Raw genomic sequence first — 27,833 nt, 5'->3', positions numbered from 1 at the left:
TTCACTGTATTTACCTGAACATGGACATATTTTATTCAAAAGAACACATCTGAAAAAACAAACAAAAATAACAGCAGCTAGTGTCCCTTTTAATTTCTAGCAACATTCGTCAACTGTTTGGAATGACATCGATAACTTGTGTTACGTTGTTTTCAGACTGAGGTAGTGAGTTCCGATTACCACCTCCAAAACAAATCTTGTATTTCAATCGATGAAATGTGTGAATATACTGCAATGAATTTTCTAGAATTGTATCCAAGCTCATATGAGAGCATCCCAGAGCAGTACTTCCTCAAGTTCATACTACCCAGGAAATAAGTTGCGAACTAAGTTGCGAGGTTTAAAACCTGCTTGCGTCGATGATTTGTCCGACATTTGTTGAGTTGTATATTTGCAGACCGTGTTTGCTGTCGACGATGTTGTTGTTTGTTGTACTCATATTAACTGCTCGACTTTGAGTCGGGGACAAGAGAATACCTGTTGTGATCACAGAGGGCGCTGTCTGCGACGTCGGTGTCAATGGAGGCGTAGATTCACTTGCACTGCGCGGGGAAGGGATGTCCACGATCGTTTTTCGCGGCGAAAGACTTTCACTCGTTTCTGTTTGCGACGTTTCTCCGGTCGGAGATTCAGAACCGCTGCTCGGTTTTCGTTTTGCTTCCTCCTTCTTGTACTTCATTCGCCGATTCTGAAACCATATTTTGATGTGTCGCTCTGTGAGATTCAACATGGCCGCCAGCTCTATCCGACGAGGCCTAGAGATGTATTTATTAAAATGAAACTCTTTCTCTAATTCCAGTAGTTGACTTCTCGTGTAGGCTGTTCTGGTGCGTTTATTTTCGTCGAGATCTTGGAAGGATGCCCCTGAAAGACACAAAATGTAGATATATTGTGATGTAGCAAATCTAATGTGAGAGTCGTCCAGAAACGACATTGAACGTCTTAGCTACTAACTATTGCCCCCACTCTCTCAGACAAATAAACGAGGCGCCGTGTTATTGATTATTTGAATTGGTTATTATCACGTGACGTAAGATAAATATTGACCAATCTCATGCGAAGAAGCAGGCTGCCATCAGTGTATTCACGGGATTCTCTGCGAGCGCAATTTAATTGGATGTACTATAATATACATCCGTGTCTGGGACCCATGGGTGAAACTAAGCGACAGAGCGATTGCCTCCATTTGGATGTCTCTAATACCAAGTGTATAGGGAATAAGACATTGACTATTTAGCTATGTCTCCAATACCAAGTGTATAGGGAATAAGACATTGACTATTTAGCAATGTCTCCAATACCAAGTGTATAGGGAATAAGACATTGACTATTTAGCTATGTCTCCAATACCAAGTGTATAGGGAATAAGACATGGACTATTTAGCTATGTCTCCAATACCAAGTGTATAGGGAATAAGACATTGACTATTTAGCAATGTCTCCAATACCAAGTGTATATGGAATAAGACATGGACTATTTAGCAATGTCTCCAATACCAAGTGTATAGGGAATAAGACATGGACTATTTAGCTATGTCTCCAATACCAAGTGTATAGGGAATAAGACATGGACTATTTAGCAATGTCTCCAATACCAAGTGTACTGGGAATAAGACATGGTCTATTTAGCAATGTCTCCAATACCAAGTGTATAGGGAATAAGACATGGACTATTTAGCAATGTCTCCAATACCAAATGTATAGGGAATAAGACATGGACTATTTAGCTATGTCTCCAATACCAAGTGTATAGGGAATAAGACATGGACTATTTAGTAATGTCTCGAATACCAAGTGTATAGGGAATAAGACATGGACTATTTAGCAATGTCTCCAATACCAAGTGTACAGGGAATAAGACATGGACTATTTAGCAATGTCTCCAATACCAAGTGTATAGGGAATAAGACATTGACTATTTAGCAATGTCTCCAATACCAAGTGTATAGGGAATAAGACATGGACTATTTAGCAATGTCTCCAATACCAAGTGTATAGGGAATAAGACATTGACTATTTAGCTATGTCTCCAATACCAAGTATATAGGGAATAAGACATGGACTATTTAGCTATGTCTCCAATACCAAGTGTATAGGGAATAAGACATGGACTATTTAGCAATGTCTCCAATACCAAGTGTACAGGGAATAAGACATGGTCTATTTAGCAATGTCTCCAATACCAAGTGTATAGGGAATAAGCCATGGACTATTTAGCAATGTCTCCAATACCAAGTGTATAGGGAATAAGACATGGACTATTTAGCAATGTCTCCAATACCAAGTGTACAGGGAATAAGACATGGTCTATTTAGCAATGTCACCAATACCAAATGTACAGGGAATAAGACATGGTCTATTTAGCAATGTCTCCAATACCAAGTGTATAGGGAATAAGACATGGACTATTTAGCAATGTCTCCAATACCAAGTGTACAGGGAATAAGACATGGTCTATTTAGCAATGTCTCCAATACCAAATGTACAGGGAATAAGACATGGTCTATTTTGCAATGTCTCCAATACCAAGTGTATAGGGAATAAGACATGGACTATTTAGCAATGTCTCCAATACCAAGTGTATAGAGAATAAGACATGGTCTATTTAGCAATGTCTCCAATACCAAGTGTATAGGGAATAAGACATGGACTATTTAGCAATGTCTCCAATACCAAGTGTATAGGGAATAAGACATGGACTATTTAGCAATGTCTCCAATACCAAGTGTATAGGGAATAAGACATGGACTATTTAGCAATGTCTCCAATACCAAGTGTATAGGGAATAAGACATGGACTATTTAGCAATGTCTCCAATACCAAGTGTATAGGGAATAAGACATGGACTATTTAGCTATGTCTCCAATACCAAGTGTATAGGGAATAAGACATGGACTATTTAGCAATGTCTCCAATACCAAATGTATAGGGAATAAGACATGGACTATTTAGCAATGTCTCCAATACCAAGTGTATAGAGAATAGGACATGGACTATTTAGCTATGTCTCCACTACCAAATGTATAGGAAATAAGACATGGACTATTTAGCAATGTCTCCAATACCAAGTGTATAGGGAATAAGACATGGACTATTTAGCGATGTCTCCACTACCAAATGTATAGGGAATAAGACATGGACTATTTAGCAATGTCTCCAATACCAAGTGTATAGGGAATAAGACATGGACTATTTAGCAATGTCTCCAATACCAAGTGTATAGGGAATAAGACATGGACTATTTAGCAATGTCTCCAATACCAAGTGTATATGGAATAAGACATGGACTATTTAGCAATGTCTCCAATACCAAGTGTATAGGGAATAAGACATGGACTATTTAGCAATGTCTCCAATACCAAGTGTATTGGGAATAAGACATGGACTATTTAGCAATGTCTCCAATACCAAGTGTACAGGGAATAAGACAAGGACTATTTAGCAATGTCTCCAATACCATGTGTATAGAGAATAAGACATGGACTATTTAGCAATGTCTCCAATACCAAGTGTACAGGGAATAAGACATGGACTATTTAGCAATGTCTCCAATACCAAGTGTATAGAGAATAAGACATGAACTATTTAGCAATGTCTCCAATACCAAGTGTATAGGGAATAAGACATTGACTATTTAGCAATGTCTCCAATACCAAGTGTACAGGGAATAAGACATGGACTATTTAGCAATGTCTCCAATACCAAGTGTATAGGGAATAAGACATTGACTATTTAGCAATGTCTCCAATACCAAGTGTATATGGAATAAGACATGGACAATTTAGCAATGTCTCCAATACCAAATGTATAGAGAATAAGACATGAACTATTTAGCAATGTCTCCAATACCAAGTGTATAGGGAATAAGACATTGACTATTTAGCAATGTCTCCAATACCATGTGTATAGAGAATAAGACATGAACTATTTAGCCATGTCTCCAATACCAAGTGTATATGGAATAAGACATTGACTATTTAGCAATGTCTCCAATACCAAGTGTACAGGGAATAAGACATGGACTATTTAGCAATGTCTCCAATACCATGTGTATAGGGAATAAGACATGGACTATTTAGCTACGTCTCCAATACCAAGTGTATAGGGAATAAGACATGGACTATTTAGCAATGTCTCCAATACCAAGTGTATAGAGAATAAGACATGGACTATTTAGCTATGTCTCCAATACCAAGTGTACAGGGAATAAGACATTGACTATTTAGCAATGTCTCCAATACCAAGTGTATAGGGAATAAGACATGGACTATTTAGTAATGTCTCCAATACCAAGTGTATAGGGAATAAGACATGGACTATTTAGCAATGTCTCCAATACCAAGTGTACAGGGAATAAGACATGGACTATTTAGCAATGTCTCCAATACCAAGTGTATAGGGAATAAGACATGCACTATTTAGCAATGTCTCCAATACCATGTGTATAGGGAATAAGACATGGACTATTTAGCTACGTCTCCAATACCAAGTGTATAGGGAATAAGACATGGACTATTTAGCAATGTCTCCAATACCAAGTGTATAGGGAATAAGACATGGACTATTTAGCTATGTCTCCAATACCAAGTGTACAGGGAATAAGACATTGACTATTTAGCAATGTCTCCAATACCAAGTGTATAGGGAATAAGACATGGACTATTTAGTAATGTCTCCAATACCAAGTGTATAGGGAATAAGACATGGACTATTTAGCAATGTCTCCAATACCAAGTGTATAGGGAATAAGACATGGACTATTTAGCTATGTCTCCAATACCAAGTGTATAGGGAATAAGACATGGTCTATTTAGCAATGTCTCCAATACCAAGTGTATAGGGAATAAGACATGGACTATTTAGCAATGTCTCCAATACCAAGTGTACAGGGAATAAGACATGGACTATTTAGCAATGTCTGCAATACCAAGTGTATAGGGAATAAGACATGACTATTTAGCAATGTCTCCAATACCAAGTGTATAGAGAATAAGACATGGACTATTTAGCAATGTCTCCAATACCAAGTGTATAGGGAATAAGACATGGACTATTTAGCAATGTCTCCAATACCAAGTGTACAGGGAATAAGACATGGACTATTTAGCAATGTCTCCAATACCAAGTGTATAGGGAATAAGACATGGACTATTTAGCTATGTCTCCAATACCAAGTATATAGGGAATAAGACATGGACTATTTAGCTATGTCTCCAATACCAAGTGTATAGGGAATAAGACATGGACTATTTAGCTATGTCTCCAATACCAAGTGTATAGGGAATAAGACATGGTCTATTTAGTAATGTCTCCAATACCAAGTGTATAGGGAATAAGACATGGTCTATTTAGCAATGTCTCCAAAACCAAGTGTATAGGGAATAAGAAATGGACTATTTAGCTATGTCTCCAATACCAAGTGTACAGGGAATAAGACATGGACTATTTAGCAATGTCTCCAATACCAAATGTATAGGGAATAAGACATGGTCTATTTAGCAATGTCTCCAATACCAAGTGTATAGGGAATAAGACATGGACTATTTAACTATGTCTCCAATACCAAGTGTATAGGGAATAAGACATGGTCTATTTAGCAATGTCTCCAATACCAAGTGTATAGGGAATAAGACATGGACTATTTAGCAATGTCTCCAATACCAAGTGTATAGGGAATAAGACATGGACTATTTAGCTATGTCTCCAATACCAAATGTATAGGGAATAAGACATGGTCTATTTAGCAATGTCTCCAATACCAAGTGTATAGGGAATAAGACATGGACTATTTAGCTATGTCTCCAATACCAAGTGTATAGAGAATAAGACATGGTCTATTTAGCAATGTCTCCAATACCAAGTGTATAGAGAATAAGACATGATCTATTTAGCAATGTCTTCAATACCAAGTGTATAGGGAATAAGACATGGACTATTTAGCTATGTCTCCAATACCAAATGTATGGGGAATAAGACATGGTCTATTTAGCAATGTCTCCAATACCAAGTGTATAGGGAATAAGACATGGACTATTTAGCTATGTCTCCAATACCAAGTGTATAGAGAATAAGACATGGTCTATTTAGCAATGTCTCCAATACCAAGTGTATAGAGAATAAGACATGATCTATTTAGCAATGTCTTCAATACCAAGTGTATAGGGAATAAGACATGGACTATTTAGCTATGTCTCCAATACCAAATGTATGGGGAATAAGACATGGTCTATTTAGCAATGTCTCCAATACCAAGTGTATAGGGAATAAGACATGGACTATTTAGCAATGTCTCCAATACCAAATGTATAGAGAATAAGACATGAACTATTTAGCAATGTCTCCAATACCAAGTGTATAGGGAATAAGACATTGACTATTTAGCAATGTCTCCAATACCATGTGTATAGAGAATAAGACATGAACTATTTAGCAATGTCTCCAATACCAAGTGTACAGGGAATAAGACATGGTCTATTTAGCAATGTCTCCAATACCAAGTGTATAGGGAATAAGCCATGGACTATTTAGCAATGTCTCCAATACCAAGTGTATAGGGAATAAGACATGGACTATTTAGCAATGTCTCCAATACCAAGTGTATAGGGAATAAGACATGGACTATTTAGCAATGTCTCCAATACCAAATGTATAGGGAATAAGACATGGACTATTTAGCAATGTCTCCAATACCAAATGTATAGGGAATAAGACATGGTCTATTTAGCAATGTCTCCAATACCAAGTGTATAGGGAATAAGACATGGACTATTTAGCAATGTCTCCAATACCAAATGTATAGGGAATAAGACATGGTCTATTTAGCAATGTCTCCAATACCAAGTGTATAGGGAATAAGACATGGACTATTTAGCAATGTCTCCAATACCAAATATATAGGGAATAAGACATGGTCTATTTAGCAATGTCTCCAATACCAAGTGTATAGGGAATAAGACATGGACTATTTAGCTATGTCTCCAATACCAAATGTATAGGGAATAAGACATGGTCTATTTAGCAATGTCTCCAATACCAAGTGTATAGGGAATAAGACATGGACTATTTAGCAATGTCTCCAAAACCAAGTTTATAGGGAATAGGACATGGACTATTTAGCTATGTCTCCAATACCAAGTGTATAGGGAATAAGACATGGACTATTTAGCAATGTCTCCAATACCAAGCGTATAGGGAATAAGACATGGACTATTTAGCTATGTCTCCAATACCAAATGTATAGGGAATAAGACATGGACTATTTAGCTATGTCTCCAATACCAAGTGTATAGGGAATAAGACATGGACTATTTAGCAATGTCTCCAATACCAAGTGTATAGGGAATAAGACATGGACTATTTAGCAATGTCTCCAATACCAAGTGTATAGGGAATAAGACATGACTATTTAGCAATGTCTCCAATACCAAGTGTATAGGGAATAAGACATGGACTATTTAGCAATGTCTCCAATACCAAGTGTATATGGAATAAGACATGGACTATTTAGCAATGTCTCCAATACCAAGTGTATAGGGAATAAGACATGGACTATTTAGCTATGTCACCAATACCAAATGTATAGGGAATAAGACATGGACTATTTAGCTATGTCTCCAATACCAAGTGTATAGGGAATAAGACATGGACTATTTAGCTATGTCTCCAATACCAAGTGTATAGGGAATAAGACATGGTCTATTTAGCAATGTCTCCAATACCAAGTGTATAGGGAATAAGACATGGACTATTTAGCAATGTCTCCAATACCAAGTGTATAGGGAATGAGACATGGACTATTTAGCTATGTCTCCAATACCAAATGTATAGGGAATAAGACATGGTCTATTTAGCAATGTCTCCAATACCAAGTGTATAGGGAATAAGACATGGACTATTTAGCTATGTCTCCAATACCAAGTGTATAGAGAATAAGACATGGTCTATTTAGCAATGTCTCCAATACCAAGTGTATAGAGAATAAGACATGATCTATTTAGCAATGTCTCCAATACCAAGTGTATAGGGAATAAGACATGGACTATTTAGCTATGTCTCCAATACCAAATGTATAGGGAATAAGACATGGTCTATTTAGCAATGTCTCCAATACCAAATGTACAGGGAATAAGACATGGTCTATTTAGCAATGTCTCCAATACCAAGTGTATAGGGAATAAGACATGGACTATTTAGCAATGTCTCCAATACCAAGTGTACAGGGAATAAGACATGGTCTATTTAGCAATGTCTCCAATACCAAGTGTATAGAGAATAAGACATGATCTATTTAGCAATGTCTTCAATACCAAGTGTATAGGGAATAAGACATGGACTATTTAGCTATGTCTCCAATACCAAATGTATGGGGAATAAGACATGGTCTATTTAGCAATGTCTCCAATACCAAGTGTATAGGGAATAAGACATGGACTATTTAGCTATGTCTCCAATACCAAGTGTATAGAGAATAAGACATGGACTATTTAGCAATGTCTTCAATACCAAGTGTATAGGGAATAAGACATGGACTATTTAGCTATGTCTCCAATACCAAATGTATAGGGAATAAGACATGGTCTATTTAGCAATGTCTCCAATACCAAGTGTATAGGGAATAAGACATGATCTATTTAGCAATGTCTCCAATACCAAGTGTATAGGGAATAAGACATGGACTATTTAGCTATGTCTCCAATACCAAATGTATAAGGAATAAGACATGGTCTATTTAGCAATGTCTCCAATACCAAGTGTATAGGGAATAAGACATGGACTATTTAGCAATGTCTCCAATACCAAGTGTATAGGGAATAAGACATGGACTGTTTAGCTATGTCTCCAATACCAAATGTATAATAAGACATGGTCTATTTAGCAATGTCTCCAATACCAAGTGTATAGAGAATAAGACATGATCTATTTAGCAATGTCTCCAATACCAAGTGTATAGGGAATAAGACATGATCTATTTAGCAATGTCACCAATACCAAGTGTATAGGGAATAAGACATGGACTATTTAGCTATGTCTCCAGTACCAAATGTATAGGGAATAAGACATGGTCTGTTTAGCAATGCCTCCAATACCAAGTGTATAGGGAATAAGACATGGACTATTTAGCAATGTCTCCAAAACCAAGTTTATAGGGAATAAGACATGGACTATTTAGCAATGTCTCCAATACCAAGTGTATAGAGAATAAGACATGATCTATTTAGCAATGTCTCAAATACCAAGTGTATAGGGAATAAGACATGGACTATTTAGCTATGTCTCCAGTACCAAATGTATAGGGAATAAGACATGGTCTGTTTAGCAATGCCTCCAATACCAAGTGTATAGGGAATAAGACATGGACTATTTAGCAATGTCTCCAAAACCAAGTTTATAGGGAATAAGACATGGACTATTTAGCTATGTCTCCAATACCAAGTGTATAGGGAATAAGACATGGACTATTTAGCAATGTCTCCAATACCAAGTGTATAGGGAATAAGACATGGACTATTTAGCTATGTTTCCAATACCAAATGTATAGGGAATAAGACATGGACTATTTAGCTATGTCTCCAATACCAAGTGTATAGGGAATAAGACATGGACTATTTAGCAATGTCTCCAATACCAAGTGTATAGGGAATAAGACATGGACAATTTAGCAATGTCTCCAATACCAAGTGTATAGGGAATAAGACATGGACTATTTAGCAATGTCTCCAATACCAAGTGTATAGGGAATAAGACATGGACTATTTAGCAATGTCTCCAATACCAAGTGTATATGGAATAAGACATGGACTATTTAGCAATGTCTCCAATACCAAGTGTATAGGGAATAAGACATGGACTATTTAGCAATGTCTCCAATACCAAGTGTATAGGGAATAAGACATGGACTATTTAGCTATGTTTCCAATACCAAATGTATAGGGAATAAGACATGGACTATTTAGCTATGTCTCCAATACCAAGTGTATAGGGAATAAGACATGGACTATTTAGCAATGTCTCCAATACCAAGTGTATAGGGAATAAGACATGGACAATTTAGCAATGTCTCCAATACCAAGTGTATAGGGAATAAGACATGGACTATTTAGCAATGTCTCCAATACCAAGTGTATAGGGAATAAGACATGGACTATTTAGCAATGTCTCCAATACCAAGTGTATATGGAATAAGACATGGACTATTTAGCAATGTCTCCAATACCAAGTGTATAGGGAATAAAACATGGACTATTTAGCTATGTCTCCAATACCAAATGTATAGGGAATAAGACATGGACTATTTAGCTATGTCTCCAATACCAAGTGTATAAGGAATAAGAAATTGACTATTTAGCAATGTCTCCAATACCAAGTGTATAGGGCATAAGACATGGTCTATTTAGTAATGTCTCCAATACCAAGTGTACATAGAATGAGACGTGTACTATTTAGCAATGTCTCCAATACCATGTGTATTGATATCAATAATTGCGCTCGTATTTAGAATTCCTACCCTGTGTCGCAATAAACTTAAGACATTGAATAATTAACACTGGTTGTGTCATATTGCATAGATCGTCACTGTCTCTACTGTTTACACTGCTCTACATCTTAGTAAGTGTATTATCAACATTGCAAATGTTGACATGAAAGCAATACCTGTACAGAAAATAAAGTTGTTCATAGAGATATGATCACATTTATAATTATGTTTACATAAGTGTTACGCGTAAATGTAAGGATAGGGGAATGTGAATGACTTCTGAGCGAGTTTTGTCAGCTGTTGACTTGAATCACCTATGTGCTCACTGACACTAGTTGTATTCAAGACTGATAGGCAATTATTGTTGTCATTATTGTAATCAATTACCGATGTCAAGGTCAAGTTTCTGTTGTGTGCCAATAACGTTTGACTTTCAAAGATAGACAACACATTCAAACAACTAATCTATGTTCTTGCAGACAAATGGTGCACAGTTTATTCAGAACACATGTTTCCATTGCTTTCCATGACCCATTTGCAGAAACCATGGTATTTCAATATAGACATAATACGTTAATATGATATTTCAAATGAGATATTGATAAAAGGAGAACAGAGCACAAGAAGTGACAGTATTTAAAAAGGACACGATGCTATGAATAATTACATAAGTGGACACAGATTCCAATTAAAGTGACAGTAATGAATCCCGAATACCAAGGGTGATTCCAAATAAGAGGATTGGTGTATGATATCTCCATACCTTTGCTCGGAGGCACTTCAACTTCTACTTTAGGAAAGCGGCCGTGATGCCAGTCTATAAAAAGAGAAGTGAAGGCAGACTGATTGTATTGAACATTTGATTTATTTTATTATTGTTAGACTGCTTGAATTCAGAATGTGGTTTCTTTGAAAATACTACGTTTTTAAATATATGTTAAATAAGTTACCATAGTGTCACCAATATAAATAAGCGTGTGTGACTGATACTGGAACTGAACCAAATATTGTCTTTTGTTTGTGCCTTTTTCCTGCATATTCTTGAATTTTTGTTTCAGCTATAGTCACATATATTTTATATTTTAATAATTAATGTTATTTAACTGCGCCAATGTTAGAATATCTGTTTCAGATATTTCAGAATAGTGCATACACCCGGATGCGGGCTTACGCCTGTTTGGGATATTCAAACTACACATTTGGCAACAGAAAAGGTTAGACATGCAAGAATTAACAGATTAGAATTTAAGACTATGCTCTATTTGCAATTCAGAATTTAATGCTGGATTTTATTTTCAGTTACAAGTTGTCCTGCTTGAGAACATTCCAGGAACAAATATCTTCAATATTATTACTTATTTACACTTAAATCCTGTGGTCAAAACACTTCAATAACTAAGCCCAGATTCCGGTTTTCTACCAGTCAAGAACAATTCTTGTCTTTAGTGATATTGACAACAGTTTAACAGGGTGTGAAGTTAGTCATTACTGGTATTTATATTGACTGGTATTAATTAGTATTGAAGTTAATTTGAGTTTAAATAAACCAGATTAACAAGACTAATATACATATAGGGGTCAGTTCAGCGTTTCATGCCAGTTAAGGGTTAATAATCGCTTGCCTGAATATGGTGTTTACAAACGTGTTTATATATAATATTTGATATCCAACTTTCTAATTTTATCAGGTTTCGCTTCTTAAAAATGAACCAAAATAAACTGTATTTATGCTAATCAAGATATTCGTCATAACAATTACTAACCACACTGATGTCGCATTTCAATTTTGATAAAATATGAATTTCAGCGAAATCTGGTCAGCTGGACATAACTCAATTATGATATCTAAATCAGCTAAAATTCTTTTCATTACACTATTTATGTTTAAAACATTATTTTCGTACAAGTATCACGAAAAACAGTCGTGATAAAATTAAAAGATAGTAAATGAAAGGAATGCTTTGTCCTTATCTACCCCCAGATAACGTATGCTAACGTGTGTTTTATTTTACATCTTGATTAAAGAAAGCAATGTATTATAAATTATGTCCAATATAATACAAAATCACACAGGCTTGCTTTATTTGACCCGAACTCATAATAACTTATTATTGAGAGTTTCACACTTCTCATCATTGCGTAAATCGTATACATTTTCATACATAATCTATGTCAATGTCCTAGCCTCTTATCTGACGCACACCTAACCCTAACCTAACCCTAATCCGATTACATGTCAATGTTGGGAATTATCATTGATACAACCAGTGTGCCGTATAAATCAATGTATTAGGCAATCTGACAACTAGTTAGAATGTTAAATAACTTAATTGTCACCGTAACAAATGCACCTACCGTTCAATTTATCTCCCCCTGTACACATATTTTTATATATTTCTTTTTGGATTGATGCCTCTCAACGCATTTTATAAAAAAAAATACAAAAGGGGTTTATGATCGCCCGCTATAACTATCAATGTAAAGAACTCTGATTGGATACAAACATTGATGGTAATCACATCATATCAAATCATGTCATAAGTTGCAAGCGTGCTCCGTACACACACAGTCACATCAATCACATGTACTCTGAATGACTAGGTAATAACAATACAAAAGACGTTTGTATTAATCATGACACAGACAAATCGTTGATAAAATCATTGTGACGCAGCTGTCCAGACTGTCAATTTGAATACACCGTCAATCAATTGAGACATATATACCCACTCTATCAAATACATCGGACAGCATGCAAGATTATACATTGTTCTAACAATTGTTGATATCATTCCCTAAAACAATCTTCGTGAACGTATACTACTGTTACAACCTACATCAATTATTGCTCAAGTGCCCAAAGAATTAGGCTTACCTACACTTAATACATATGTATAATCAGCAAAGACGGTTGTATGAATATTTTTTGTGTATGTGGTCATTGTAGTGAAGATGAAATCGCGTCGATAATTCACTTCTGTTAAATCAAATACACTTTAAGAACGATCATACTGAGTATCCATCCGAATTTTTTAGAGTCATTCGTAAAATGCTACAGTGGCACACCTTGTGATCGCGACTGATGTATGAGAATTATTGTCATTAAACTTCATTTCATAAGGTATTTTTGAATTCTAATTTGCATAGTATACATTCAGTACAAATCATTGTTAATTTCTCTGTTTTCGGTTGATACGTTTATTTACTTGTCGTTTAGCGCAAATAGAGACGGGTGTAAGGGGGCACGGATCCATACAATCATTGATGGTAATCACATTTTATCACATCACGCCATAAGTTATAAGATTACATACACAGTTACGTCAATCACATGTACACTACATACCTACAATAAATTCTGTATTGCACATTAACATTGATATGTTATTCAAATAAAATTGAATACTTTAGTTAAAACAGAAAAGCTGAATGATATGATATGATATGATATTCAAATAAAATTGAATACTTTAGTTAGAACAGAAAAGCTGAATGTTTACAGTAGAACTATCAAAACCATTTGAATAAGTTTTATTCCCCACCTCCAATGTTGGTGCAATATTGGCACATTTTTCCATACATTTATTTTATTTCTATATGTTTACATGTTTATAGTTATTCTTTTGTATTTAACTGGTTAATATCGAGGCCATTCACAGGTACAGTGAATAAATATAAATAATAATAATAACATTATGAAGAGACATTTTATTACAACCTAAAAATTAAATGGATAAGTACAGATGGCAGAGAACACTTTCACACAGCTTAAGTTTTAAACTACTTGACAATATTGTACCTTGTTAAATCAGCAAGTACGTAACATTAGTCAAAACTGAATTAACTCCACAACATGAACATAATACTAGATAATAGCTTTGTCTTAATCGCAATATAACACATGTGAATAATCGGACAAAAACAATATTCTAATTTACCAATACAACCATATAATTCAACTTTTCCCCATAACCTAGAAACCTAGAAATCGTAACAAATGTTTATATATGCGACCTAGGCAGAATTTCCGGACCTTTGTGAAAACGTAATCCGCGGAAAATCAAAAAGCGAGAAATAAAAATGCATGGATATTTTCGTTACTCTGTTATGACGCTGGGGGTGCTGTATGTATGATTTGCGCCGACCATTACTGAAGCTGCCGTTGTTGTCCGAGCGTTTACAATCGTATACAATATTTATTTCTGTTAAATAGACTACTAAATATCAAATACACATTAATAACGATCAAACTGAAAAACAAAATGAATTTGAGTCATTTGTAAAATGCTACAGTAGCACACCGTGCTGATCGCGAATGGAGCTACAATGATGCTGTCTATTGCATGTCCCACAATTAGGCCAGTTATCTCATATATGCTGATGCCCTTGTTATTCTCCCGGAAACAAAATCCAGCTTTTAAAGCAGTTGGGACTATCTCACAAAATAAACAAAACAGGTAAAGCTCTCAGTGAACACACACACACACACACACAAAACACACAAAAATATGACATTATTTGAATTTATCTCTTGTTAGATATTTCTAATATCTAGATGTGGTATTGAGCATAAATAAAAAAAGGAAAAAATACTTTATAGCTTCCTCACTCTTAAACCCTAACCTTAACACTCCAGCCACCCAAGTGACTCAATAAGGGGTATATACAATAGAAATGCAGAAGGGGTACTGGAGGGCAGGGTTAGGATTAGAGTTATGGGTGAGGGGCCCAAAGAACTCTTACCAAAAACAATTAAAAAGGACACGACAAACGTGAAGAAAAAAGGCCCAAAACTACAAAAGAGAAAATTGGTTATAAGCAAAATATAGAAATTACAACTTTTCTTTCTCGGTTTGAAAAATTCATTCGCCCAATTTTATGACATGGTTGTGAAATATGGGATAATGCCTATAAGACAGCTGTAGAAGAGATGCACCTAAACTATTATCGGTTCTTTCAAGTTTCTAAAATTACACCCATAATGGGTATCTATCGGGGGCTAGGCCGATTTCAACTAGCTATCTTTATTAAAGACAGCCAAATAAATATTATAACCGCATATTCATTATTAATAACTCACTCCTAAGGCATGCTGCGGATTAACACCAAATGGTACAATGCAGTTGATTCTTTTACTTGTGCTTTTACAGGTGAACAGATAAAAGAAATAAATACAAATTTAGAGAATAGCTCACGATATATTGGGAAACCGATGAATAATGAGATAAAGAAAAGATGAACGTGATCAATCAAGCAGATTTAGATTAAGCATCCATTCATTGAAAATTTCAACAGGTAAACGCACAAAAGCAAAACCTATGTGATAAGTAGGAAATCGAAGATGAATTACTCTTCATTATACATTTATTTATGTATTGATCAGCAAAGACGGTTATATGAAGAAGTTTCAAAATCCACCCCTGGCTTTATTAATCATGACGATACATTTATTACAGTGTAATGGAACCTTTCTACAAGGCAGAAACATCAAATCATTATATAGAAAGAGGAAGCTATATTTTTAAAAATGTTATTATTTGTTCTTTTTTGTTTCGTTGCCCTTATTTTATTCTTGCTATGTAACTTCAGTGACCTTATATGTGGTCATTGTTGTTAAGATGAAATCGTGTCGCAAATTTACTTCTGTTAAATCAAATACACTATAAGGAAGAATTTTTTAGAGTCATTCGTAAAATGCTACAGTAGCACACCTTGCTGATCGCGGCTGAAGAAATAACGAAGCTGTATATTGGAATGTAGACTACATACCGTCTATGATCGTGGGACTTTTAAAAATCTACTGATCCCTGTATATACGCATATTTAGAATAAAATGCAGCTTGTTTACAAATATTATATTTTTGTTAAAATTAATTTTAGTGTGACATTGTTGTTTGAATTAATTGTTAGAAACAGCAAGTTAGCATTCATAATGCCGGTTTTGTATGCAAATTGTCATCACAATGATTGATGCTATGATCTTGATGCGGGAAGCATTCCACATTGCATGAATTTTATATAAAAAAAACTATTGTTTATTTGAATATATTTCCAGTGTGCTGTATAGTCTATGATTGTACTAGTATTTTATACAATCCTAGCTCTAATCATGTAAATAAAGTCTGGTCTCATTGATTTCAAAGAGGTCCGTCCGTTGATATGATATCAACATGAAAACGACTTGACTTTGATAGGTTTTCCCTAGAAAGAGTCCCAGTATTATGTTGTCAAACATAAAAATATGTTGTATATTTTACCAGTTTACACAAAAATTACAGATTAAATTAAATTGTGTGATTTATTTAAGGACAAATTTCAACTCGTTTTGGATCGGAACTACTTTCACTTTTCATGGAAATAATGAAAAAGTACAAGAGAAAAGGTACCGTGCGAAAATTAGTAATCCGTCCCCGCAGATTTGATTTTTTGTTTACCGAACATCACGCATTATGTAATTTTCACAAGACAGTGGAACAGAATGGCACAGACGTTATTGTCGGTGCATTCAGATCAGTCCGCTAGAATGGTCCACGCGTTATTTCAAATATCAAATGAATCAAATACATTTAAAACAATTACAAGTGGAGACATATTCCGACATCAAAATATGATTTATTCATACATTCAACGTGATAATCTGGTACCTCCCTCACTGTAAACCAGTTGCCGCATTGATCGTTATTGAGTTGCAATGAATGGGATAACAGATATTGCACTGACGAGATTTCACATGATTTCCAGACTGAACAGCAGGGCACATCACTATTCTTAGATCGAGTCAAAAATGACGACACCTTACGTGTTTGATTGGTCGAGCGACTTAATTTAAGTTTACACACCTACTCTTGTTTCCCTAATGATATTGTGTATAGTGAATGTTTTAAGAGGAACATGCAGTGGCGATTGAGTAATGACTGCAAAATGTCGTCAACAATATTACATATGTATTACTAATTCACCTTGATTGCGTATGCTAGTATTACGCTCTGTTCAAAGGAGATGTTTAGGTTTTAAAGTAGAGATGCAGTTTATTTTGCAAATTTTGACAAATTTCACTTTTTTTTATTTTAATGGCATTGTATGAACATCTGTATTCTTTGAAAATTTGAAATTAAAATCATTAGTGGAACTCTGTTAAATCCAATGGCGATGTAAATCAGCATATATTTTTACTTAACTTTAAAATATGCAAATTAGCAATTATCTCAGCTTCTTTTAGTGCACGTCCCAGAACAAATAGCTTCTAGACGCTTTGACCTTTTTTTTGAAATTTTCACAAATGATTGACAATGTATTTATCTTCAAAACGTCGGGGCATTTTGGTGAATAGTGTTAAAACAATCGTACAGACAACTAGCCTGGGTGTTAATTTATGCATAAACTTGAATTAGTGAAATTTGAGCTGCTGCCCATCAAAATTGACAACTGGTATACAGTTTTCAAGACGGCACTTGCTTCATAGTAAACAGATGTACCTGTAAACCAATTTTGACAGGACACAGAGGCATGGTTTAGAAGCTAATTTTTTAAAATCATTTTTGACCAAAAACACATTTTTGTGCATATTTCAAACTACAATGTCCATAAAAAAATACTTACAAAATGTTGAAATTCATACAATAAGCTTTCCGAAAATATATAGTTTTGTGGACAAGGGAGGTCATCTTGGTTTCTTAATTTAACTGATTAAAACACCTGTCAGGTAAACTGCATCTCTACCTTAACCCAATCTTCCCATCGTATGCACACAAAGAAAACCAGTATTTGTTTCACTTAATTTCTCTCTCGATATTTGTGAGCCAATTCACTGTTATAATCTCGGTAGTTTGTGACGAGAGCGAGGTTTTGATTTTAAAAACGTGTGAGTATGCAAATGTTAAAAAGTAACCACCAAGCTGAATTATACACACACTAACCCTCCAAAATATAACAAATAAACAAGATGCTAGTTTCACATGGTAGCGTTCTATCTCACTCCGGTGACCATTGTTAATTATAAAATGCCCAAAATCATAAATGGTCAAACCGATTTTCTATTTCTGTAATGTCCGTCCATTGCCTAATATTCTGACACGTCATCACACTGACATACGCGTCGAAACCCATTTGTATTGATTTCTGTTACACGATCATGATGTCAACGTAATGAATTGGTGTAGCCTTATATTCTATCTCCATACTTAAATTGAAGAAAACATGCAAAAACATTTTCTGTGAAATCCCCGCGTTGTACATTATATAATACATGACATAACAATTGATACATAAAACAAAGTATTGCTATAAGTAATTTAAATAAAAGAATACGACTAAAAGTCAGGATCTCGACCGGCAAATTAAACCCGTCATATGTCATATGTATATTCACACGAAGTTCAAAAAAAAAAAAAATGCTGAAGCACCTGACTTAAGGGATTGGACAAACCCTAATTTATGTTTCAGGGACCTACGATATTGCCTTATATTATAAGAAGAAAGTGGTGATCATCCCCTCCGTGAAAGGGGCGCCGAATCACTTGGATCGGGGTATCGTACTTAGCAGAGCAGCCGCTTCGCTACGATCTATTGAAAGTAAGCCTCCAAGACCCGTTGGATTCGTTTACATAATCTGTGTTTGGTTGTGTTGTTACAATAAAGCTAGACACAATTGCCATGGTAACATGTTTAGTCGGGTGTATTTGATCTAACATAGCACAACAACTAATTATACCCGAAATTTCAGACATGATCCAAGTTGCTGTGAAAACTAATACATTAATGTGTTTTTTTCTCTTGTTGTCGTAGACGCCAAATCCAAACCCAAGAACGCAATCTAACGGACCTCGGAACCGATATCCCTAAGCTAGCGCAGAGTAAAACACGTACACAACTTTAAAAGTAAACTAATTTGCGACTAGTCCTTATGATCACTGGTAAATCAGTACGTTTCGTCCATACAGTGTTCAGTTATTAGTTGCTGACTCGTAATGTGACTATAATGTTTTGATGTTATAAAATAAACTCACATCTGCAATTGACATATGTGTTTACGGTGACGCTGTAATAAGACAGACTCCAAACACGGTTGGGGCCACTTACAAAGTGACATGTGATTATCATTACATGAGCACGTTATCCAACATAAAGTCGTTCTCAATTTCCCTCGCCTCTCTGTGCTGATGCAGTTTTAAACACACGTCAAACGAGTGTGTGGACAGCATAAATGCCGACTCATATTTGTTTCTGGTCCCTGTCGACCCACTCTACGTGGTTTAGGCAAAAATGAAACAACGCACGAGTATTGTGATAGCGTTATAATGCCTGAAACGCAAGCAAATTAAAAACGATCTCGAAAACGAACAAAATTTCAATTATCTTAGATGAACTATATACAATAACTTCATTATCATGCCATGGATGCAGTAATTCGTATGCAACTGCCGTGCATAATAGTGGAAAAAGAAACGCCGAAAACTAAACGATATCTTAACAAGTAATGTGGCACCATGAAAGTGAATATGTCACATTGGTGAAACGAATCTTGTGTACATTGTTAAAAGCGCACGGACATTATTTAATTAATTGATGTTATTTTGTTTTATTTATATAAGTGTCGACTATTTATCATCTAAACTATTCGTCGTTGAGGTTCAAATTATAAATCAGTCGTTGTAATTACTATCATGTACTATAAATGCAGCGTGTGAATTTATGACGGCTCTTGATTGAGGTCGTATATTGTCGTTAATTTTAAGATAATGCGACGCGCAGTCACTCCTTCACATGTATGAACGACGTTATTTTACACGTCGGCAATCCCGCCCAATAAATTGTGATCAATCTTTCTCACAATTTCTGTAATTTTCTTTGAATCCAATATCAATTTTGGCTCAAAAAATCTGTATTTTCAGTAATTATTTGGGTGAAAACTTGAACAAGAATGTGGTGAGCACTACGATTTCATTAGGCTCGAGTTTATGTCTGATGTATGCTGCATAGCAGAGCATTGTATCTCTATTAGATATAGATTTAGCATGTATACATTTTAGCCCCGCTGTCGATTGTCCGTCGTCCGCGTCAACTTTTTACTTTTTCGACTTCTTGAAAACTACTAGTTTGAATGTTTTTATACTTGGTGTATATGTAGACAGACCTCTCTCAGATTTGTTCATTTTTGATGATATTTTCAAATCTCTAATGTTTATGAATATTTTTGTTATTTTTGGTAAAAAGTGATATTTTCGACAGCAGGTCCAATAGCTATGATATTATACATATAGGTACCTCAGGTAGACATCTCTTAGATCTGTTCATTTCGTGGTGAAAATTTAATTTTCTAATTTTGATGAATATTTTTGTCACTTATTGTTGAAAAACAAAGTTCAAATGCTTTTATATTTTATATATAGATACTACAGGTGAACTTTCTCAGATTTGCCAATTTCGTGATGATATCTTCAGCTCTCTAATTTGGAAGAATATTTTTGTTTTTTTTGGTAAAAAGTGATATTTTCGAATTCTTGTTATAAATCGCAAGTTCGACTGCTTTGAAATTATACATATACAGGTAGACCTCTCTTAGATTTGTTTATTTCATGATGATATCTTCAATTTTATAATTTTGCTGAATATTTTTGCAATTTTTGGTAAAAAGTGATATTTTCAACTTGTTAAAACCGCGAGTCCGATTGCTTTGATGTTGTGCATGTAGGTACCTCTCTCAGATTTGTTCATTTTGTGATGATATCTTCAATGTTCTATTTTTTATGACTATTTTTGTAATTGTTAGTAAAAATATTTTTGGCTTCTTGTTGAAAACAGCAATCCCATTGATTTAATACTATATAGATAGGTAGCTCAGGTAGATATCTCGAGTTCTTTAAGTGAAATGTGCATTGCTAACAGCGGATCTATCTCAGTTGAGAGGCTGCTTGTTTTAAGTATCTACGTTAACCATAAGTACCACAAACTTTTGCCATTATTTCAAATAAATAAATCTGTAAAATCTTTTCATCTGACCAAATTCTGTAGTTAACGGGCAATTATGCCAATTTAATCCAAAATTAAAAAAAGATAAATATACAAAAAAAAACAAAAAAAAAACGCAATATGCAAAACGACGCACTACAATTTAGGGTAGAAAAATAAGGTTTACGTGAGCATCATGGTTTCTCCCGCTTACAGTGTCGAGGCTCATTTTTATTTGCCGTAGTCGTGAGTTCGAAATTTGACAGAAGAAAAACCAGATTGTAGTCAAATTGCGTCATTTATGACGCTTAGTGGTAAAAAAATTGACTCCCGTGTGTGTGAATTTTCATTTTTGATCATTAATGTAAGATTTTGGGGTAGAAGATTCGGTGATATGGCGTTCCGATTACGTTACAGTACAAGAAACAAGCCGTGGAAATGCAATAGACTATAATGCGAAATGTTGCACGAGTATTATGACATTCCCTTATTTGGCCGCGGTAATAGTCCTTGGGCGACAGGGCGAATCGTATGTTCTGCAAATCAGGGAATTGAAAAAAGGCGAACGGAAAGTCTTACAAATCAGAGCAGCGGCAATAGGGCGATCGGGTGTCTCACAAATCAGAGCAGCGGCAATATTGTCTCACAAATCAGAGCAGCGGTAGTAAGGCGATCGATTGTCTCAGGAATTGGAGCGGCGGAATAGGGTGATCCGATGTCTCACAGGTCTGAGTAGAGGTAATAGAGCGATTGGATGTCTCACAGATCTGAGCAGCGGCAATAGGGTGATTGGATGTCTCACAGATCTGAGCAGCGGCAATAGGGTGATTGGATGTCTCACAGATCTGAGCAGCGGCAATAGGGCGATTGGATGTCTCACAGATCTGAGCAGCGACATTACGACGATTGGATGTCTCACAGATCTGAGCAGCGGCAATAGGGTGATTGGATGTCTCACAGATCTGAGCAGCGGCAATAGGGCGATTGGATGTCTCACAGATCTGAGCAGCGACATTAGGACGATTGGATGTCTCACAGATCTGAGCAGCGGCAATAGGGCGATTGGATGTCTCACAGATCTGAGCAGCGGCAATAGGGCGATTGAATGTCTTGCAGATCTTAGCAGCGGCAGTAGGGAGATTGGATGTCTCACAGATCTGAGCAGCGGCAGTAAGGGGATTGGATGTCTCACAGATCTGAGCAGCATCAATAGAGCGATTGGATGTCTCACATATCTGAGCAGCGGCAATAGGGCGATTGGATGTCTCACAGATCTGAGCAGCGGCAGTAGGGGGATTGGATGTCTCACAGATCTGAGCAGTAGCAATAGGGCGATTGGAACTCTCACAGATCTGACTAGCGGCAATAGGGCGATTGGATGTCTCACAAAATTCGGGCAGCGGCAGTAAGGGGATTGGACGTCTCACAAATCAGAGCAGCGGCAGTGGGGGGATTGGACGTCTCACAAAATTCGGGCAGCGGCAGTGGGGGATTGGACGTCTCACAAATCAGAGCAGCGGCAGTGGAGGGATTAAAAGTCTCACAAAATTCGAGCAGCGGCAGTAAGGGGATTGGATGTCTCACAAAATTCGAGCAGCGGCAGTAAGGGGATTGGACGTCTCACAAATCTGAGCAGCGGCAGTGGGGGGATTGGACGTCTCACAAAATTCGGGCAGCGGCAGTAAGGGGATTGGACGTCTCACAAATCAGAGCAGCGGCAGTGGGGGGATTGGACGTCTCACAAAATTCGAGCAGCGGCAGTAAGGGGATTGGACGTCTCACAAAATTCGAGCAGCGGCAGTAAGGGGATTGGACGTCCCACAAAATTTGAGCAACGGCAATAAGGCGATCAGATGTCTCACAAATCAGAGCAACGGCAGTAGGGGGATTGGACGTCTCACAGATTTGAACAGCTATATAGGGCGATCCGATGTCTCGCAGATCTTAACAGTGGAGTAGCGGCAATGTATACCCCACAGATCAGAGCCGGCAGCGGCATTGGCGGAAGCTGATGACTCACAAATAAAAGCAGCGGCAATATATTGGACGCTCACAGTGGAACGTCGATGCAGACTAGTGTTGTAAACTCCTGGAAATCAGGTGATTTGCAATGCATTGATAGTTGACACTCGCAAAACAGAACATACAGTCAGTATTTAATATTAATATAACGTGGTAAATCTTCACCAATTTACCCACATTAAATAATAAATAAGAATAATAAGCAGCATATTTATGTCTAATTTATCGGTAATTATGTATCATATTTCACTGGTCCATAAAACAAACTGTACTGCGCTGTTACCTAATGTAAACGTTTATGAGTAAAACGTCGTTTGGAAATAATAACATACATCTATTTTCATTAAGAAAAGTAGCAAAGACCTAATCGATGCACTTCTTTCGTGAAAAAAAAGAAACTAGTACAAACAAACAATTAATAGAATTAAAAATGTAACAGTATCCAAGTTATTTAAAAAAAAGATGCCCCGTTTAGAATAGCTGAAAACATTATAGAGCCTAGGGGAGGTTTTACAAGCACCGTAAACAATCCGTATCTGGTTTGGATTAAAACAATTGCGGTCACCTTGTTCATCGAGAAACGTACCACCTGGTCCAGGTTAAAAGAAACAGAACAACAGCGTGTACCCTGTTCCGATTAGAAACATGACAAAACAATAGTCAACATTTTAGAAATAACAGAAATCACCGGGTTCACCTTAAAACACGGCAAACACTAGGCCCAGAAACAGTGGCAACCACCTTATCTGAATTGAAAACAACATTTTATGTTTTTTGTTCCAGGAACAGCGGTATTCGTTTCAAGAACAGCGGGAAGCGGAATGCTTCGCTTAGAAGAAATACAAACGTAATACATTAGTTTATATTAGAAACACGGGATATACTCGTACATCTCAAAAGGTAATATTATACACATAGTTTCTTTTAAAAAGAACGACCTACTCCAGATTCGTGTCAGAAACACGGTGCCATAAATAGTTTTGTCATGGTTGTTTTATTGTATCATATATTCGGAAGGCATGAATAAATGTACAAACAACTTCTTACTTACATCTGTAAAAGACAGAATTCCAGACAACAACAAATATATACAGGGACTAAAATCCAGGGATAATGGGCGAAATATCGGTCAGTAAAATTCAGTCCCTGGGAACAATATCGGGAGATAATCTGGCCCTTTTCCTGGTAGACAGAGCATTTACAAAAACCTTCGAATGAGTTGTAGTTAAATGATAGCCGTTTTATTCCCTGATAATTTGTTGTCTATGTCCTAATTCAATGATGGGTTGGTATGAGTGTGCTAGAAATCCCAGATACGTCAATGCTATGTATATGTCATACTATCTTGCCTTTAATTATGATTACGAGTAGACGAGATTTAGCAAATTTCGTTGTATGTTCATTGTATAAACTGTATAAAATGTGCACCAAATTCTATTCACATCCAATATGCATTAAAACTACAGTATTGTCAGAATCAGAAAAAAACGCCTACTATATTACGAAAATTACATTACTTATTTATTCGTTTTCTTGAAGAAAAAGAAACAAAAACATCGAATCAAAATATATGATAATTTACCAGAACTATAAAAATAGTTCGTAGCAGTACGGGATGTCGCCATGTCTCACATAACGCTATGTAGACAGGACTACTGTGTGCTTGGACACTACCAAGAGGGATAAAAATACCTGGGCTTCTTATCTCAAACACCAGGTACTAAACTATTCGGAAAATCTGCGATTATAAAAACAAAAAAGGCTCTACGCATTACCTTCACGATTCATGTTTCTGTTGTTCCAATTACTTTTCGTACTGACAACATTTGTAGACGGCAATTTCCTGTCGAGGTTATTGACAAGTGTTTCGCCCTTTTATTTATTATTATTTTTGTAAGCATATTATTAACAAACATATCAATAGTTTTATTTTACTTTCAGATGATGGAGAAGTAAAGGTGTTGTTTTCAGTGAACATTAAAGACGATAGACGATATGATTTACACCATTTCATTTATCAGCAATATGCCAGAACTACAGTTTTATCACTGATTTGTCCTAACGTGGTTGACATTTTTACGACTGGAATAAGTACGGTGTAACACGGTGACTAGTCTTTTCACCTAATATCTTACTTTTTCACTACCATATTTGATAAGAAATCGCTACTAATTACTACGGCTGATTGTAATCAGTAAATAACTAGTTTTAACTTCGGGTTATTTATAGAAAACTATAAGCTTATTATCTAAAAAAGAATTCATTATTCTTTATATTTTTCACTAACAAAAGAAAATCACCAGATACCATCGCATGTTACAAATTCAAACTGTTATTTATCCGAAGTTTTTGTCACTATAGTATTTCTAAATATATTTCATTTAACAACTCTGTCTTAGACACGATCGGCATAGCATGGCCGTACACTTGCATGTTGAATAAAAGATTTGATTTTATTGTACAGAAAATAGACAGCGCGTACCAGCATATTTACATACCAGACGTTTAACATAATTCACCTTGTGTTGTTGAAAAAAATATATTTATAAAATACCTCGCTAGGGGCGGCGGACAAAACATGAATTATCAGTAAGATCGGTAAACTTGGTGACCTGCCACTTTTTTCTCTGTCTCAGAATTTACTTGTTTTAATCTGATTCCCTTCTCGGAAACTTTTATTACAGTCGTTAAACTTGAAATTTGTTTGTCTCCATAGAGTGAAGGCCAACCAAACGTGAAGAATAAAATGAGATTATGTCATATAAAGTAACGAGCCTACTTCAAACAATTAATTTCTACAACATTATAAATACTTCAACTTAAATGGAGGAGATATTTCAACCGGGTCTTGTATCAAGCAGGCTGATTGGGTCATACCATTAAATTAACAGTTTTATTGTTTAGTTGTTTTAAATCAAATGTGTGTTTGTTTCTGTAATTTGACATAAACTCACATCACCGATTAGTGTGTTCATCACAGTTTGCGCCGAACGAGTTTTGCTTTGTGTGGATTATCGAAATTTCAGAGTTTAGAGTTCATGGCAGACTTAATGCACTTTGTATGTCTTTTCCGTCCCAGCCACGCACTATATATAGTACGAGACAACTTCAGGTTTAAAAAAACAGATCGTTACTTCCAATTGAAGCCAAGGAGGAATGATTTAACTTGCAAAGCAATTCACCAACAACACGGCTGGGATAACTAAGTCCGACTGTGATTTTTTTACAATCACCGCATACATGGTGATAATAATATGAATATTAGGCGAATACTAGGACGGGAATGCGCAACAAAAACGTAAATTTTGAATTAAATAAATATAAATAACTTTCTACACGAGCCCTCGTCCGATAACGTAATTGGAATCACCCCAACACCAATTGAACCATAAAAAACAATTTTAATTCAAATTCTATTATATTAAATAAATAAAGAAAACATACAGCAAACAAAAGACTAATTAGGTAAAAACTCAACTGATTATTGATAATTTCGTCCTCGAAATTCCGAAATATAAGAACCTCGCCAAACTGAGTTTTTATTACAAAAATAGTAGATTGATTTACAACATTTGAAGCAGGAGATTATATTGGGGATGTCGACAATCTACCCTAATGTGTGGGCCGTCTCTACGCATAGTTAAGTCGGTGTAATTTGCTTCTTCGTAAATCACCAGCAAGGAAAACAAATTCGGTTAAACAAATCAAATGTCATTAACGAGTTACCAACACACAGCCAAATCGTTTCCTGCCCAAAGATTTATCTACTAATATCACCTCATTATGAGGGATCTCTTCGTACAGTCATTAAGTACTGTTCAGTTGTAGTGTTTATTGCTATAAACGTCGCGATGGTGAAGGGATCTCGTTTTATTGTAGTTATGCGGGGCTATGAGAAGATGGACTTGTGGATGGTTCAGTTTGTGTTCTTACCTGGCCACTGCGCCTTCCACGTGTGTGCGTGGGACTTGGTCGTCTTCATCCACGGAAACTGCAGGTTTTGGGGTCGTCCGTCCGCGTTATGTATCTGATGTCCGGTATGACCCATCTGTTGATGATTCTGTGGTTGGTGGTGAACAGCTATCGAAGAAGCCGGCGAATTCACCGGCAAAGATACCGCTACCCGAGAAACTTGGTGTTGCATCTGTTGGCCGATTTGACACGGCTCCGTCACTGCCACCTGTGCGTGTTCCATACGCAAATGCCCGTCCATTTCCACCACCGACATGGTATGACCACCATAGTTGTTTTGGATATGCGGCTTGGCGTAAATACAAGCCGGTGGCGAAGTGGCGTAGTTAACAACGCCCTGTTGCGGAACGTACTGCTCTTTTGAGAACATAGCCGGGGAATAAAATGGATTTGAGTTGTCCATGTTGAAAATATCCAG

The 27,833-nt window shown here is 36.1% G+C and overlaps 1 protein-coding gene across 1 annotated transcript; it reads right to left on the bottom strand.

Moving 5' to 3' along the window:
• LOC100371286 (homeobox protein Hox-A3a-like) lies at positions 1 to 27,833 on the bottom strand. The gene is made up of 2 exons (XM_078005482.1): positions 27,377 to 27,833; positions 1 to 864 (listed from the first exon to the last, which is right to left on the bottom strand). Exons 1-2 carry the CDS (start codon positions 27,816 to 27,818, stop codon positions 341 to 343), a joined length of 966 nt encoding a protein of 321 aa, XP_077861608.1. The 5' UTR covers positions 27,819 to 27,833; the 3' UTR covers positions 1 to 340.

The sequence above is a fragment of the Saccoglossus kowalevskii genome, chromosome 4 (assembly GCF_978046115.1).
Source record: "Saccoglossus kowalevskii chromosome 4, keSacKowa6.1, whole genome shotgun sequence".
Taxonomy (NCBI): Eukaryota; Metazoa; Hemichordata; class Enteropneusta; family Harrimaniidae; genus Saccoglossus; species Saccoglossus kowalevskii.
Note: the sequence above shows the minus strand (reverse complement) of the source record. Positions and strands in the feature narration are given on the sequence as shown.